Genomic DNA, 15726 nt, shown 5'->3' with positions numbered 1-15726 from the left:
ACTGGACTATACGGCCTATTGAAGTCCCTTCCAGTCCTACATTTCTGTGATTTTATGTTTCATTTCATGGTTCATGTAATGTATGTTTCTTTGCACTTTGCAGCCTAAACTTTAACTTTGATCAGCTTTAAATTCTTCCATCCCCATTTATTATATATATGGGGAATATGTCAGGCTTACTGTCTCCCTACTGAGTTACTACTGCTCACCATTGTGTCTCCTCCTCATACTGAAGAAAGGAAGGACTCAGGGGGTGCTCATGAGATAACAAGGTTTTGCACTTCTGTGTTGGGGATTCAAATCTACAGCAGGTCAGCAGTGGCCAGAAGTTATTTTGGCTGATTAGTGGACTCTTGATGAGTTTGTTCTAAGTGCAGTTTCTAGTGGAAAGGTCTTCCTGTGACTGTTAAAAACATCAGTTAGTGTCGATTATGTGTGTAACAGATGAGAGATTGAGTAGCCATAGAGAATGCACTTCCTTCTCACACTCAGCTATATTGTAGGCTGTTTGGTAGGGACCCAGGGTCAGCCCTAGACCAAATGGCACCCCAGTAGAGGAACATCTTCAGCACAACCGCCTTCCATTTGGTAAACTTTTGAATACCTTATTTTTATTGCATTTGTGATTATTTCATGACTTTGATGCACAGTTTGCATGCATGATTTATCCCTGTCATATAAGATGATAAATTTGCGTGCTAGGATCTGTAAATCTGTATTTATTCATGCCAAATATAAACAAATATACAAATTGATTCCTCTGTGACTTTTATTAGATGCTGCTTACACTTCAAGACTTAAAACACAAGTACACTTTCACAATTAAACAATAAAACAGAAGCTGGGCTCTCACTTCACTTTGTTCTTATATTTCACTTACTGACTGGCAACTCCCTATCTCTCATATAACTATGAGGGCATGACTGACAACATTGTAGGACAAGGGGTTGCAAAGAAAATGTAGTTCTCAGAAAGTCTGGAAGGTTCCATGAGATTCTACAAAGGTCCAGACATTCTAGGAGATTAGTGAAAAGTGAATCCATATACAGAATACCTGAAACATTTTACTTTAAACATTCTGTTGTCCCTTTTGTTGCAAACAACACCCTGAGCCAGGGCACCCCCCAAGTCCGGCACCCCAGATGGTTGCCTGCCCCTAAATCCAGCCCTGCAGGGATTGTCTCCCTCTACATTTGTGCAGCTCCATGTACATTGGACATGCTCCTAAAAGGCATGGTTTTGCCACTTTTACTAACACTTTGCTCCATTTTCTTTTATAGGATGACACATGGAGAAAAGTAAAACTCAATGTAACTTACTAAAAGTAGAACTCAAAGAGCTACTCAGTGCAAATAGGAATTGGAGGATCTGACCCCAAAACTAACTTCCTCTTTTTTACTTTCAAACACTTTTTTTCTGAGCACCAGGTACATTGCTAGTAACATACTGTCCTACTTGAAGCTGGTACTTCCAGTAAAGTGTTGAGGCACATTGGCCAGACAGTGTGAAGAGGTAGGAAAAAACAAAACCTATTGGACAATATCTGCGTATATTTTTAATGTTCTAAGTGTGATAATTTATTATTTGGGTCAGTCAATTCTAGTTATTCTTATTGTGCGTCAATAAAATAAAATTAAAAATAAAATAAGTTGTTTAGAGTCTTCTCATCAATCCAAAGTTAAAACATGAGCAAGACTCATGCTGCCATTGGATGTTCTTCTTTTCCATCACCAGGACCTTTCTTTTGCTTCTGTATTTATAGGGTTGCCAGGTGTCTGGTCAAAAAGGGACCCCCCCAGCCCAGTGAAAATAAGTGAGTGAGTGAGGGTGGAGAAGAGCAAGCGATGGAGGGAAGGGGGATGGAGCGAACAGGGAAGGGCCTTAGAGAAGGGGTGGGGCAAGTATGTTAATATAAAATACTAAGATAGAAATCAAGACAGTAGATACGTCTCCCAAGTGACCAGTATTTTAAACTATAAATCCTCTGAAAAACATGAATCATCAAAGCTAGCAAAATCAAAAAAGGAGCAGGGGAAAAATACCTGCCTAGGATGAGTAATTCCAAAACCAATTCAAGTACAAAATTGTTCAGATGATTAAAATGAGCATTTTGTCCCTTACGTTCTACTCTCTATTCTTTACTGTTTTGTGTAGTCACATTGTAAAGTTAAGCATTGTGTATAAGTGTTTGTAGCATCTGTATTCAGGTACTACTAAAACTTTCAGGAGGTATATGTTGTCCTATGTGCAGCTCTTGATAAATTGCAAAAAACTGGTTTCTCTGATTCCTGGTTGGAGTTGTACAAAACCATGAACAAGACAGTAGTTGGGTTTTTATAGTGCTCCTTTCACATGCAAAGATTTTGAAAACATATTGCAAGTAATTGGCTAAGTACTTGTTTTGCTTTGACACTGGAGATATAATGGAACAATGTGCATTCAGATTGAAGTGTATGATGGGGGGCTGGGGGAGCTCAACTCCAGCTATTGCTAAATCACTTGCATAAAAATGACCCATAGAATTTAAGAGAGCAATTCTATACCAGGAATATCATTTTCTTTTAAATTCTATTGGTTGGGTTACCAATTTTATAGAAAGCATTTCATTTTCTGAGAAAACCTATAAGATTTTAGAGTCACGCCTATTGGTTTAATCCCTACTGAATTTTAAAGTACTCTTCCTTAGAGATATTTGACTCATATACACACTCACACACAGACATGAAGATCAGTTTTGTTATCTTGTTGCTTGTGGAAAATTCCACCCAGCATCTTTAAATATATCACCCAGTGGAGAATGCCCCCTCCAAAGTCTTTATTCTCTACCCTCCCTTTTACAAGTGACTCACTTTGACAGCATAGGTTCAACAGTAGCTACCATGACTCTGTTTTTTAGAACAGGTGTGTGTAGGAAGTAGAAAGCATATTTATAAATAGTTTAAATTCAAACATACAACCTTTTTTTAAACTAGCCAGGTACAACTTGTCTAGAGAATTATGATACTAGTTGTCTCAGAAAGTGTTTTCTTTCCTTTGGGTAACTGAAGGTGCAGATATGCATGCGCAGCCCCAACGTGAAAACTCTTGATACTTCAACAGGCATAGCTGTTGTCTGAGCTCACTTACCAGTAGTTGACTGCTTTAATTTTGAAAAGGCCGGGTCATCGACCACCAGAAAACATCAGAGATACAAGGTGCAAAACCAATAACAATTTGTTTCTGCAAAAATGAAATTTTTCCAATTTGAGTCCAACATTATTCAGAAAATGAGCAATTCCCTCAGAGTCCTTAAATGTTGGTCTGAGTTGGATGACACGCCAATAGTATCATCTAAACCAAACACACACACACACACACACACAAAACAGTGCAGGTTTAGTAAATTAATTGTGACAAGAGTAAATTGAATAATCTTGGAAAGATGGCAGTTGTGGTGCTTGTGCCAGATGGTTTTCTCTGTGTCACTAGCACGGTCCTCAGCAGGAAATAATAAAAAAAACAAAAAAACAAAGAAGATACCTTTTTTTAAACTTTTCACTTGCTTCTACTGTGCACCATGAATGAATCTGTAACATATACAAACTGTACTCTTGCACAGGAATTCAGCATTTTCCCCTTGTTTTCCAAGAGTACGGGAGCTCTTACTAGTTGTTGTTTTTAAATATAATCAATAAATTAAAGATTGCCATCCAGCTACTAAGAGGTAAATTATAGGTCTAAATAGACCCTTAATTACATCCTGTCATAGATTGTCCCTGTACACAGCACTGCTTCCTTTTAGTGATATAAAAAATGTAAATTTTGTGACTCATATATTCTTTAATCTTTGCTCCTTTAAAATTCATTCTTTCCTGTAGTAAGGAAATGTCTTCTTACAGGAATTCACCCAGCAGTGCAGAAAAATTATTTACAGGAAGGCAGAATTTTAGAAAAGTAGAATTGAAAGTGGCTGTTACTACCTTCTGGGGTGCCACCTGCCATGGTGGCTGGGGTAGAGGTGCCAAAAATGATTCAGACAAACATTTTAAAATGTAAAAACCCTAGATTAACAGAAACTATAAAATAATAAAGGGTGTCTTAAGTTGTTCCAGTCCTTGAGCACCATTCTCAGTTAAGATTTCTGCTCCTGAAGCTATAATGGAGCTGTCAGTGACCTAGGTGTGGGTGGTCAGCCTTAGTGGTTAGCACAGGAGCCAGATGCTGGAAGCAAGGGTCTGAACAGAAATCAGGAAACAGAACCATGGCTTAAGACTGGGTTATTTGGAATGAGCGAAGACCGGAGCTATCACAGCCATGGGGCAAATGCTTGAGTAGCTGCTGAACTGCTGCTGGGTTTAAGAGCCAGTCTGATGACTCTTCCAAACAATCAGAGAGCTCACTACATGCCAGCTGTGCTAATTCAGTTGCCCAGAGACTGGCTCTGCTGCAAGTCCTGATTCCTGCAGGAAAATGTCCTCACCAAGATCTGCCTCTTTTGGAGATTCAAAGATAAGTGAATACAAGTAACTACTGTTGGCCACTGCTTCCAGTAACACTGAAACTTCACCTACACAGCCCTCAACTTGCTTTACAAAGAGGGTCTGGGCTGTGGTGAGTATCATTACCCTTCTTTCCCAAGAAGCACTGAGAGATTAAATGTTTTATTATCACACAGTAGGCCAGTTATAATGGAGATAGTATCTCAGTTTTATCTAACTCTCATTCCTTATGCACTGGTCAACATTGCCTCCCTATCTCTGGGAGCAGTAACTTTTTGGTCTAATTTTTCTACTGATTCCTGCAGCTGAGATGCCCCAAATCCTCCCCAGCTGGACTGGCTTGTGTTTAACTGCACCCTCTCCTAGGAAGGGGCTGACGGAGGCACACAAAATATTCCTATATACAACTAGAGAGAGGAAAGATGTGTTCTGTTTTGTGCAGGTGAAGTAGTATTATAGTTCTCTATACTGACTTGTCTAATTAGTGGATGTTTATGAATTCTGGTGTTAAAATGGAAGCTTTTCATGAGAGAGGCTAATGGCAAACTAACAAAGCACAAGAGCATATGGGACAGTGTAGAGCTGCAGTTCTCAGCCAGGGGTCTGAGGCCCCCTCGGTGGCCATGAGAAGGTTTCAGGGGGTCCGCCAAGCAGCACCAGCATTAGACTCCCTGGAGCCCAGAGTAGAAAGTCAAAGTCTCGCTGTCCTGAGCCCTGCCACCCAGGGCTAAAGCCAAAGCCTGAGCAACTTAGCTTTGCAGGTCACCTGTGGTGTGGGGCCTTTGGCAATTGCCCTGCTTGCTACTCCTTAGCACTGGCCCTGGCTTTTAAACAGGAGTACTGGAAAAATTTGTAGAGTGGAGCTGCTGAAAGCCATTGAACCAAACTGTAAACCAGGTATATGATGGAAACCACTTCAGGCCAGCACCAATGCTTTTATATGCAGAAAAACTGGTGTTGTGGCACAGGTGGGCCATGGAGTTTTTATAGCCTATTGTGGGGACCTCAGAAAGAAAAAGGTTAAGAACCCTGGTGTAGAGGAATAAAGGATTGTGAGGTCTTTACAAAGCAATATTTGGCATCATGCTTGTTTGAAATAGCTGCATCTTGATTCTCAGGTGAGCCACTTTATTCTGCACTTAGTTAATTTGGGTCAGCATGTGAGATAGAGGCACTTTTGTCCTTGGTAATATGAAATGATATTCAAATTTAATTAACCAGTAAATATGTTAAAGAGCATTCCATTATCTCCAAAAGATGACCTAGGACATAGATAACAGGTGGAAAGCATTGACTAATGAGGTCTGCGCTAGTATCATATTAGAAGAAGTGGTGGTGGTGGGTTGTTGGTTTTTTGTTTTTTTTTTGTTCTCCCTATTCTCCCTGCTTGCAAACTGCAGAAGAATAAGCTGAAGTGGATTCTGTTAAAGGCAAATTGAGGAAAGTCTGCCAGTAGATAGATAGTGCTTTTCTTCCTATAAATTGGGAAGAGAATTGTTTAAATGAGTCAACGTTGAAAGAAAATGCTTGAGTATAACATGACTTCTGCAAGACAAATGTTCAGGATGGGATTAGTAAGGAACATTAAAGGTATGGATTGAAGTGCGTTAGCAGAATTTACTTTTTGTTTGTTTGTTTTTAAAAAAATTGTTTTCAAGAAAACAAGCTTGCTTTTGAAAACAAACACCTTTTTACTAGTATATTTTTACTGAAAAAATCCTCAAAAACATTTTTTTTATTTTTTGATTGAAAAACCAAATAATCTTGCAGGAAACTTTTTGAAAATACAAACAATTATCTCCCTTCCTTCCTTCTCCCCCCCCCCCCATTTTCCCATAAAAAAATCATTGGTTTTTTTCTGGTTTTGTTTATCTGCTATGGGGGATAAAGTTTTTAAAGAGCTGGGGTTTGAGGTGCATTGGAAAATTTGCATTGTGTCTGTCCAAATGAGATCTCTCAGTTTAATTTGACCATGGTTTGCTTTATTTCATAACTCTCTGCAAGTTTGTTGTAAGGGGAATTTTGTGGAAAATACTATCCGGCAGCAGCCTTGAACCTGTCATGTGGGACTTTGTAGCTAAGTAGCTTCAGCTAATAGCCTAGACAATCAGAGGAAGGATAGTCTTTGATTTGCTCATACTGAAAGTACTGTTTGAAGAAAGGGGATAACCAACTAAAACACCAACAATAACAAGTTTAAAAAACACAAAGAAAATCTCAATTTTTTATACTTTAATGTTGTTGAATTAGCCAATTTTTGGAGATATTTTTACCCCTGTCTCAGAAAATTACATGTGCAAGAAAATATAGGGGATGGTGCTATTCCCCTTATATTTATAAAAAGAAAAGGAGTACTTGTGGCACCTTAGAAACTAACAAATTTATTTGAGCATAAGCTTTCGTAAGCTACAGCTCACTTCTATTTATGTGTACAAGAAATAGTTATGTAAATTACTTAGATGTTCTAAGCTATCACAACAGCTTTCCTTCAACAGAGAAGGCACTGCAGCTCTGTGAAGTGTTATAGCTGTATACTAGAGGGAATCTGACATCGAGGTAACTTGCTAGATTGAACAAGCAGAAGGAAAGGTAAGTCAGGGCCTGCAGGAAGTTCCCTTACCTGAGCCTTCTCTGCTCCAAACAACACTTTTCACAACAAACCATTAATGTTGTAGTAATTAAATGAAGGCAAGAGCCCCACACACCCAACTAGAGTACAAGTGAGTTTGGAAAGCAAACAAAATTTTGCCACTTTTAATCTTCCCTTTATTTTAGTTGACTACAAACTTATTATAGAGCTTGTTTGCAAATAGTAAAGATAACATGAAGAAATAATAAAATTAAGAATACGATATACATATGCAGTGAATTATCTGTGCATATCTTGTGCGGTAAAAACATAAGCCTGATATTTAGAATTAGCAAACAGTAAAAATGCAGAACTGCGTAGTTAAACTGAAAATGGATGTGAGATTCCAAGTAGGTGTACTATCTATGTATAAACAAGGCTAAACTACTACAATCACAGGCCAGAGAGAAGGACCTTAAATAGAAGTCAGAGTCTTAATTTGCATGCATAAAGAAATAGGAAGTCCATAAACTTGGGATCTGATTTTCAGGTGTGTGGAGCATCTAACCCTCCAACTGAAGTCAATGGAAGGCTAGCGTCTCTGAAAATCAATAGACTTGAATATACTCAAGTATAGTAAGGCAAGGGTCCATTGCACAGTGAATTCCAAATATGGAGTATCTTGAAAATATAAAGTAACCAACTAATATAAAAATGAGACAAAGCTAAATATGGCAACACTAGATATCACAGTAATAGTGTCAAAATTTTAAGGGCAGATTCCTCACTGTTCTCATCAAACAGATTTATTGCCTTCAATTGTGTTGGTTCCACTTATGCTAGAGGTTAATTTGGCCTTTAGTAGTAAATTTTAATCTTGTTATTTAAAAAACAACAACTATATTTCCTCAGAACATAAACAACAAAAAGAAAACCTATCATACAAACTGAAAGTGGTTAGAGTTTCATTTTTTGCGCTGGGCTTATTGTATTGGAGCAGATTTGTGTTTTATGATCTTTGAATCCTATCTTTGATCTTAAGGGATATCTGCTTGTAGTAAAGCTTTATTAAGCTTACTTAAGGCCCTTACAAGTTAACACCGTAACTTTAAAGATACTGTATGTACCAAAAAACCCCCAAAAGAAAGCTCAGTGTAATAAAAAATAATGGGTTGAGAAACCACTTTCAGGACTTTGGTACCCTTTTTTTCTTCTGAGTTTTCAATAACCATGGTGTATGTGCTCTGTGAAAGTGGTTCTTTCTCTGACCAGTGTTTTTATTTTTGTTGTCCTCCCCTTCCTCATCTACCTGTCTTCTCAGGATACTAAAGCAGAGTGCAGTTCCTGTGTAGAAACAGAAGACAGAAAAGTAAGTGATTACTTTTAATGCAATTTGTGTTAATCCACTTACTGAAAAAATGTGTTTAAAAGCTATCAAATCATTGTTATTAGTGTAGTATAATTTTAAGTTAAATCAAACTGTCTAAATTTGAGGTTTCTAATTGAGGTGCATTTTTAGCTTTAAATGAGCTTTTATGTGAAAAAATGTTGGAAAATGTATTTAGGCCTTGAAAATATAGATTGTGTACCCTATTTTGACTACGGAGTGTAGTCAACTTAGAAATTGATTTAACTATTTGTTCTGAAGGGAATTGCAGCTCTCCATAGAATATAAACAGTGTAAAAGCCATCTCTATTGAAAGTTTGCTTTCCATCGTGCTTGTTATTGAGTGTTTATTAACAACACCATCACATAAATTCTCTGCAGTAAACTTTAATATGTGGCAATAAGTACGGTATTCTCAAAATATCCAGGTGATGATTACTTTTCAGAATCTTTTATCAATACCTCTATCAATGCCTGGCCTGGCAATGCTTTCTTTCTCTGCTAAATTGATGATGAGGAATAGAGCTGACTCTGATAATATCTTTTCCAGTTGTAATTGTCCAAGAAAGTACATAAAGCTATGCATATCTTTTTTTTTTCCAGTTTTCTTCTTTATCTAAACCTCAAGTCCTTAAAAGATTTAGGAGTAGTATTTGTAATTTGTTAACTTAAAAACTGAGTAATATGTAATGTCTGGAGAGATCCTGCTTTGTTAAATGAGTGCCTTCTACCAGATAGTTGAGGACTTCATTAACCAAGGTCTTTTTTTCATGAAGAAATGCTTAAGCTGAGCACTGGTCTTTTCCAACCTGGAAAGAGAAATGAAGAAAGGTCTTGTTCTAATGTTACTAGCATGACCCTGTCAAAACTGCATGTTGAAACCGCAACTCTTTATTCTTTTAGTATTACTTTAATTATGCCATGAAATGAAGGAATGCAGATAATAGAGTTAATCTTCTTTGATGCACCTTCCAAACAAACATTCTTTCTGAACATTGGTGTTGGAGACAATATATGTCAACAGCTCCTCTTTTCCTCAAAAATAAATATTTAACTTTTTGTGGGTACCAGGTTTTTAAGAGTCTGCATCGGTTAGGAGTTTGTTCAGAAATTAGTTTTTAACTGATACATTATTTCCCAAGTCTTATACAGGACTGTTAGCCAACATTCTTTTTGCTTATGGCGTAATGCAATATTGGAAGTAGTGCAGCAGTATAAGTCATCATAAAACTCATTTGCTTTGCTGAAATATATGAGAAGGATATGGCAACCTCAGTAATGAAGTAGGGGGGAAAAACCTATTTTCAGCTAAACAAAGGCATATAGTTAGGAATTTATGTAAGATATTAAAATACAGCTGGAATTAGTATTAGATGTTTGAAGACCAGAATTATCAAGCTTCTCTGGTGATATAATTCTTGTAATACCCAAGGATAGGATTATATTTCTATTTAAAGAAAGGAATATTAAATATTTAACTCAGGCAAGTATTGAACATAATAGAACTAATCTTATGTTGTAATTCTCCTCATGGTTAGAGATTAAGTAAATACAGCAGTGTTTCATTGACTGTCCAGATTGCTTCCAAATAGCTTTCCATAGCAGAGCTCAAAAAAGCTTTTGATTACATTTAGTGATCCTGTCTATGAACAAAGGATAGCAGAGTTCATATAAAGGAAGAATGTCTCTGCTATGCTGTTCAGAAGTTTAAACAAATATTTGTTCTCCCTGTACATGAAATTTACATTTTCCTTGTTGCTGTTAATATTCTGATTATTTTTAAGGTCTGAGGCTGTTTTTCAATTAAAATACATAAATTCTGGGGCTTTGAATTTTGATTTTCTTGTCTACATTACTAATTTTATGCCTGCCTAAAATGCCATTCACATGTCACAGTATGTTGTTTTTGTTGTAAATAGTGATAAAATATTTTCAGTTTACATTGGATTGCCAGTTTCCCCCTCCTTCCTATTTGACCTTTCTTTTTGTAGTTGCCCTTTGCTTATCTCCTTCGTCTTAGCTAGGTAGATGGCTGAACATGTTTTTGTGCTGTCTTCATTACCACACTTCACTGGCATACTAATTAGCTTCCCCATATTGGCTTGAAGATCTTAAATGGTCTCTGCATCCAGTTTTCATAGAGGGAAAATTAAAGACTATTCCAGTGCAAATTTTCTACACCACTGTCAATTCATAGAAAGAAGTGAAACAAACTAAATGTTTTTTAGATGTTTGTATTGAAGATTTCCACGTCAGAGTACTTTTTTATTCTGTAGCACTGTACCTATAGTATTTGTTTGCATGTGTTTTATATGATACATAAAATGTAACTTTTTCATCTTAATACACTTCACATAGTGTTCCCAATTATTTAGAAAAACCTGCATGTATTTTGTAATTATTTTTTGATGGGAGATTTTCTGCAGGAGAGCTATAAATACTGACAAAAGCACCCAATTCAGAGCACAATGTGACCCTGTCATGCTGTTTCTGATATGGTGACTGCTTGGCAGATAATTTTTACTTATACTATGAAAACAAAGGGTAAGACTAACCTCTGTATTTGCAGAGATGAAATAAAAGCTGAGAGGTTTTTATGTGCATCTGTGCAGTGCTCTTGAACTTATAGGCTATCAAATGGAATAGTTTCTAATAAGTAAAATGCTTTACAACAAATATCTGCAACCCCTAGAAAAACCTGAATCATTGGCCTTCTTCTCAAATTAGTGTATCTTACAACAAATATAGTATTCACAAAGAATTGCATAAAACTTTAGAATAATTGCCTCTCACAGAGCCTCTGAAATGTTTATAGATCACATTTGTCTAGCTCTCCTATTAAAATTAATATGACTAATGTTGGACCATTTTCAAACCTGGATGACGAATGGTGGACTGCTAAATCCATATTATGGCACCTATAATGTGGAAGCCTAATTTTCAGAGGTGCTCAGCATGTGCAGCCTCATACGAAGTCTGTGCAACCAGCAAGGGCTCAGCACCTCTAAAAGTCAGGCCACGTCTATTTAGGGCCCCAGTTCATCCAAGTGCATCAATGAGACTACTGGGGCACTTTGAGTACATGCTTCAGGCTTATATATGGATTCAGGAGCTTAACTTTAGGCACCAAGGTTTGAACACTGTTGGCTTGAGTTTTAATTCCTAAAATGGAGAAATTCTTAAACTTGTTGGTTCATTTTTATAGTACAAATGTTGGAAAAGTAGTCTGTCCATAGCCAGAAAAAAAATCAGTCTGCAACTTCATTAATATATTATCTGAATATGCTTTACTTCTCTTGTTACTTACATTTTATATGGTGAAACAGTGTCACTCTGTGGCCACAAAGGTATACTTAGCCCATCTTTTAATTCAGGTTGTATGTCCTATATCTCATGCTAGATGGCTGCAATTAAATACCTGGATTTTTTTTCTATTGTATTTCTGGCAGTGTAACTCAGTCCCACATTAACCATGAGGAAGTTAGACATTAGTTGAATATGTTTAACTGGGAAAGAAAGTCAACAGTTAGCCGAGTACAATTTTCTAACATCCTCTCTAATCTTCTCTTGAAGGTCTTGCGTTTATCCAGTGACTTATCAAATTATATCATATAATATTAATTTATTCTTCTGCATTGAGACTTGTTGGTATGGGACTCACTTTCTGTCACTCAAATACATTTGAAATGTGTAACTTTCTTTTAATTTTTTCCTTAACCCTTACTTGTGCTCGTGTCTGAATATTACTCCCTGTTAGGTCAATGGTTGGTTTTGGTTTGGATAAACATCCAGAAGTTTGAGACTATATTTGTACTACTTGAGTCTACACAGTTGGTCTGGAAATGTCACGAGAACAGGTGTTATCAGCAAAACCATTTCTGACCGTCAGAAACTGTAACTGTGATGTTGGTGGGAAAATAATATATTTCAAACATCAAAGTAAGCAAACCCCACAAAATGAACCAGGATAAAGGAGTGGTAGGGTGTTTTGTGTTGTTTTATTCAACGTGTTTCTTTTTTATGTACATTTTCATTGTCTCATCAGGAGTTCTTTTGTGATAGGCCAAAAGTAGAAATGTTATTCTTTTCTATAAAATAGTATGTAATTTAGCATCAAGGATATTTCATTTCTTGATAAGGGGAATAACTTTTTTCTGGAAACAATGTCTTGCAGTGTACTGTAGTGTCTTGACCCATCGTAAGTAGAGGTGATGCATCACAATGGTGTTATCTGTGAATAAATAAAAAGTGATTTTTAATTTGTATGGGTATGTTCGCCCATGTGCAAATGGCCAGCAAGAGGCCTATGCACCACTTAAATCCCATTGTGAGGGCTTAAGTGAGGCTTATCTGGTATGCCTTGTAATGGCACCTTTGCGAAGGGATTAATGTAATCCTTTTTAAGTTTTGTCTCCTGAAGTTTTAAACACCACACCATGACCATTCATCACAGAGATGTACATTGTTATACACACTGGTCTGTTAATATTTGAGATTAAGTTCCTGATGACCAGTAGGAAAGAAAAAAAAAACTAACTGGGGGAGGGGGAAAGGGGATTGGGGGAATGGGAAGATGAGATGTCCGGAGTCTTATGTCATATGGATGAATACCATGTCTTAAGGTTGAAGACTGGGAGAGCTGGATTTTATTCATGTTATGGGACTCATTCCTCATCCCTCTGTTCATATGACTATTGTCATGTTGCCCTCCCCCTGCGTCTCCTGGAAGGCTCTTCTGTGATTTCACCTTGCCTACAGCTGCATAAGAGCTTTTGGGCAGGGAAGTGGGGTGACCTTTTTATTAGTGCCGTCTCCTGCCTTTCTGCTTTTGGTTCCTGCACTTTTCATAATGTGACAGACTCTCACAGAGCAGTTGTAGATAGCATACAGGAGGAGAGAATCAGCCAGCCCACCCCCAGAACTGTTTTGAGAGTACATCATTGTGGCAAATATCAAGAGAGTCCTTGATGAAGGAAACACGCAAGATCGCAACCAACAAACATGTGTGCTGTTTTTATCAGTTGTTTGATACAAGTACAACTCTCAACTCAGAAAGTTTTTATGTTAGAGCTATAGTATGATTATTTCTGTGCCTGGTTTTTGCAAGTGGAAATCCCAAAATGTATACAGTATATTGAACTATGTTTCTGTTTGTGCTTCTCTGTTGGTCCTCTCTATTCATCTTCCCCAAGTTTTTGGAATCAACTTGAGCTCATCCGGGAGGCTGGGGGGAACAAACAAAAAAGTAGTTCAATCTAACTGTAACACTGCTGTAGAAAATATTTAATGTTCCCCTCTAGTGGCTAATCCAATTACCACTTCTGCTATCTACCAGTTCATTCCTTTAGCTCAAGTGGTAGAGATCTGTATTTTCAATCCCGGGTACAAACTCGTAGAGAACCCATCCTGGAATCATTAAATAAATATATCATAGGCTTATTCCATCAAAACGATACATTTATTTTTCAATAGAATTCTTGAAACCATGTCATAGGCGCTCAGGAGCTAGTCTACAAAGCCTGAAGGAATATAAAGAAATATTCTGATTCCATCTGTGTTAGGCACCAGAGACAATCCAGTGCAATTAGCACATGCACTATTAACATCCTTTTATTTGCTGTTTTATAATGAAAAATACCATTGATTAAGCATGTTATTACTAATTAATGGGAACTTTTATCTAGTTAATAACAAAAAATAACACTAGATATCTATAAGCTTAAGATCTACATCTCTCTTCTTTGGGAAAGAGTAGAATTGCACCTTCATTCGGATGTGCTGGCATTTCAGTCATTTGGACTATTCACGAGGGTAAAGATAAGCATGTTTAAGGATTGGAATCACAGTTGGTTTTTCCTAATTCTCTAACAATGACTACGATTTCCACACTTTAAGAATCGCTCAAAATGCCCTCAGTCTTTCACTCTAAGTATACAAATATATGTTAATCTCATATTGCTTTTGATCAGGAGAAATATTAAATTGCTGAAAAGTCAGTTATAGAATACCCTTTAAATCATGACAAAAATCAAACTAGTTATAGGATCAACTATGATACAAAACCTGACAGTTTTAAAAAGAGAACTGTTTATGCATATTTTGATATATATGAGTAAAACTGTTTATATAAAAAATGAATCACTCATGAAACTGCCCATTTTTAGGCTCAAACTTAAAATAATTATGAATTTTAATAGGTTAAGTGCCCCACCACCACACACTCTCTCTCTCTCTCTCTCTCTCTCTCCCCCATTTTGGTATACCTTTTCAGAAATAAGGGTATTGGTGTGACATTTCCAACTGAGAAATGCTAGACACCTTCTGAGGAAGTGAGGTTTTAATTAAATTTTGAAGACTCAAGGATGGTAATAACCTTTGAATAGATACCTAGATTTTAGGATGGTTGTTATGAATGAACTCTGAACTTTCAGAAATGTACCCATTGTTGTTAATTAGCATAATAAAATATGTCCTTTCAAACAGAATCCCTATTAAGTGGTCCAGGGGAAACAAAACCATACACATTAATTTTGCTTTTCTGTAACTTACTCCATGTTTTTTTAATGTAAAGACAAGTAATTTGTATAAATTTCCATTTCAGAACTAAATATTTCAGTTCCAATGAAATGGTTAAGATTAAACTGCTTCTCTTGCTTGGATGGTATAACATGAATATTTTCTGCCACCTGACCCGTGCCCTGCAGATACACTGAGGGATGGAAGTGGCAGAGAGTAGGCCTTAGTAGACTTTTTTTGTAGGTGACCCTCTCTCCCCCCCCAATCCACTGAATTAAGATGTGTTTTCATAGGATGTATGGTCCAATGGAAGGTCAGTGAAGGTGAACAAGAACAGTGCAAGAAGTTGGCTATCGCAGCTTTTCAGAGAGGGAGGGTGAAGGGTTTGTGTGAAGAAATTTACCATATGTGTACTTCTCACAAATGGCTTGTTTGTCATTTGTCTGTAACTGTTAGTCTCTTCTCTATTTAGACTAGAAATTATTTGGAGCACAAGTCCCCCCCCCCCTCCCATTTTGTGCTTGGCACAATGGGGTCCCAGATGCAGCTGGGGCCTTTAAGCAGTATTGGAATCCACCCAATAAAATAATGTTTTAAAGGGGTTTTTTTTTAGCTGAATAATTACAGCTGATAAGTTGGCTGCTGCTGGTCCATCCATTTATTTTATTTTTGGCTCAAAGGTGGAGACTTTTGAATGAAGTTATTGTCAACCGTCCTGTTCCCACATTGTGAAGTTACTCCTGTTTTCTAACTTTTGAAGTTGATGGGAGCAGTTG

At 37.0% G+C, this 15726-nt stretch overlaps 2 protein-coding genes across 21 annotated transcripts in view; one reads left to right on the top strand and one right to left on the bottom strand.

Annotated features, from left to right (window-relative positions):
- Positions 1-15726, top strand: part of RBFOX1 (RNA binding fox-1 homolog 1) — a 2420635-nt gene that overhangs the window by 1419294 nt on the left and 985615 nt on the right. For 18 of the 19 annotated variants that reach the window (XM_084641955.1, XM_084641975.1, XM_084641956.1 and 15 more), the window contains one exon: positions 8369-8416. The exons of the other annotated variant lie outside the window; for it this stretch is intronic. In XM_084641955.1, the coding sequence (XP_084498081.1) occupies positions 8369-8416 (48 nt within the window). The remainder of the gene's footprint in view (positions 1-8368; positions 8417-15726) is intronic. 19 annotated transcript variants of the gene reach the window in all.
- The window catches only part of LOC311527714 (uncharacterized protein), a 215828-nt gene continuing 212728 nt past the window's right edge, over positions 12627-15726 (bottom strand). The window contains exon 2 of one of the 2 annotated variants that reach the window (XM_084641953.1): positions 12627-12665. The gene's annotated coding sequence lies outside the window, so the exon portion shown is untranslated. The remainder of the gene's footprint in view (positions 12666-15726) is intronic. The other variant, XR_014713425.1, reaches the window with a different exon arrangement.

Source organism: Lepidochelys olivacea (genome assembly GCF_965140295.1).
Source record: "Lepidochelys olivacea isolate rLepOli2 genome assembly, chromosome: 10".
In the NCBI taxonomy this organism is placed as follows: Eukaryota; Metazoa; Chordata; order Testudines; family Cheloniidae; genus Lepidochelys; species Lepidochelys olivacea.
This window is presented reverse-complemented; position numbering and strand designations above follow the sequence as displayed.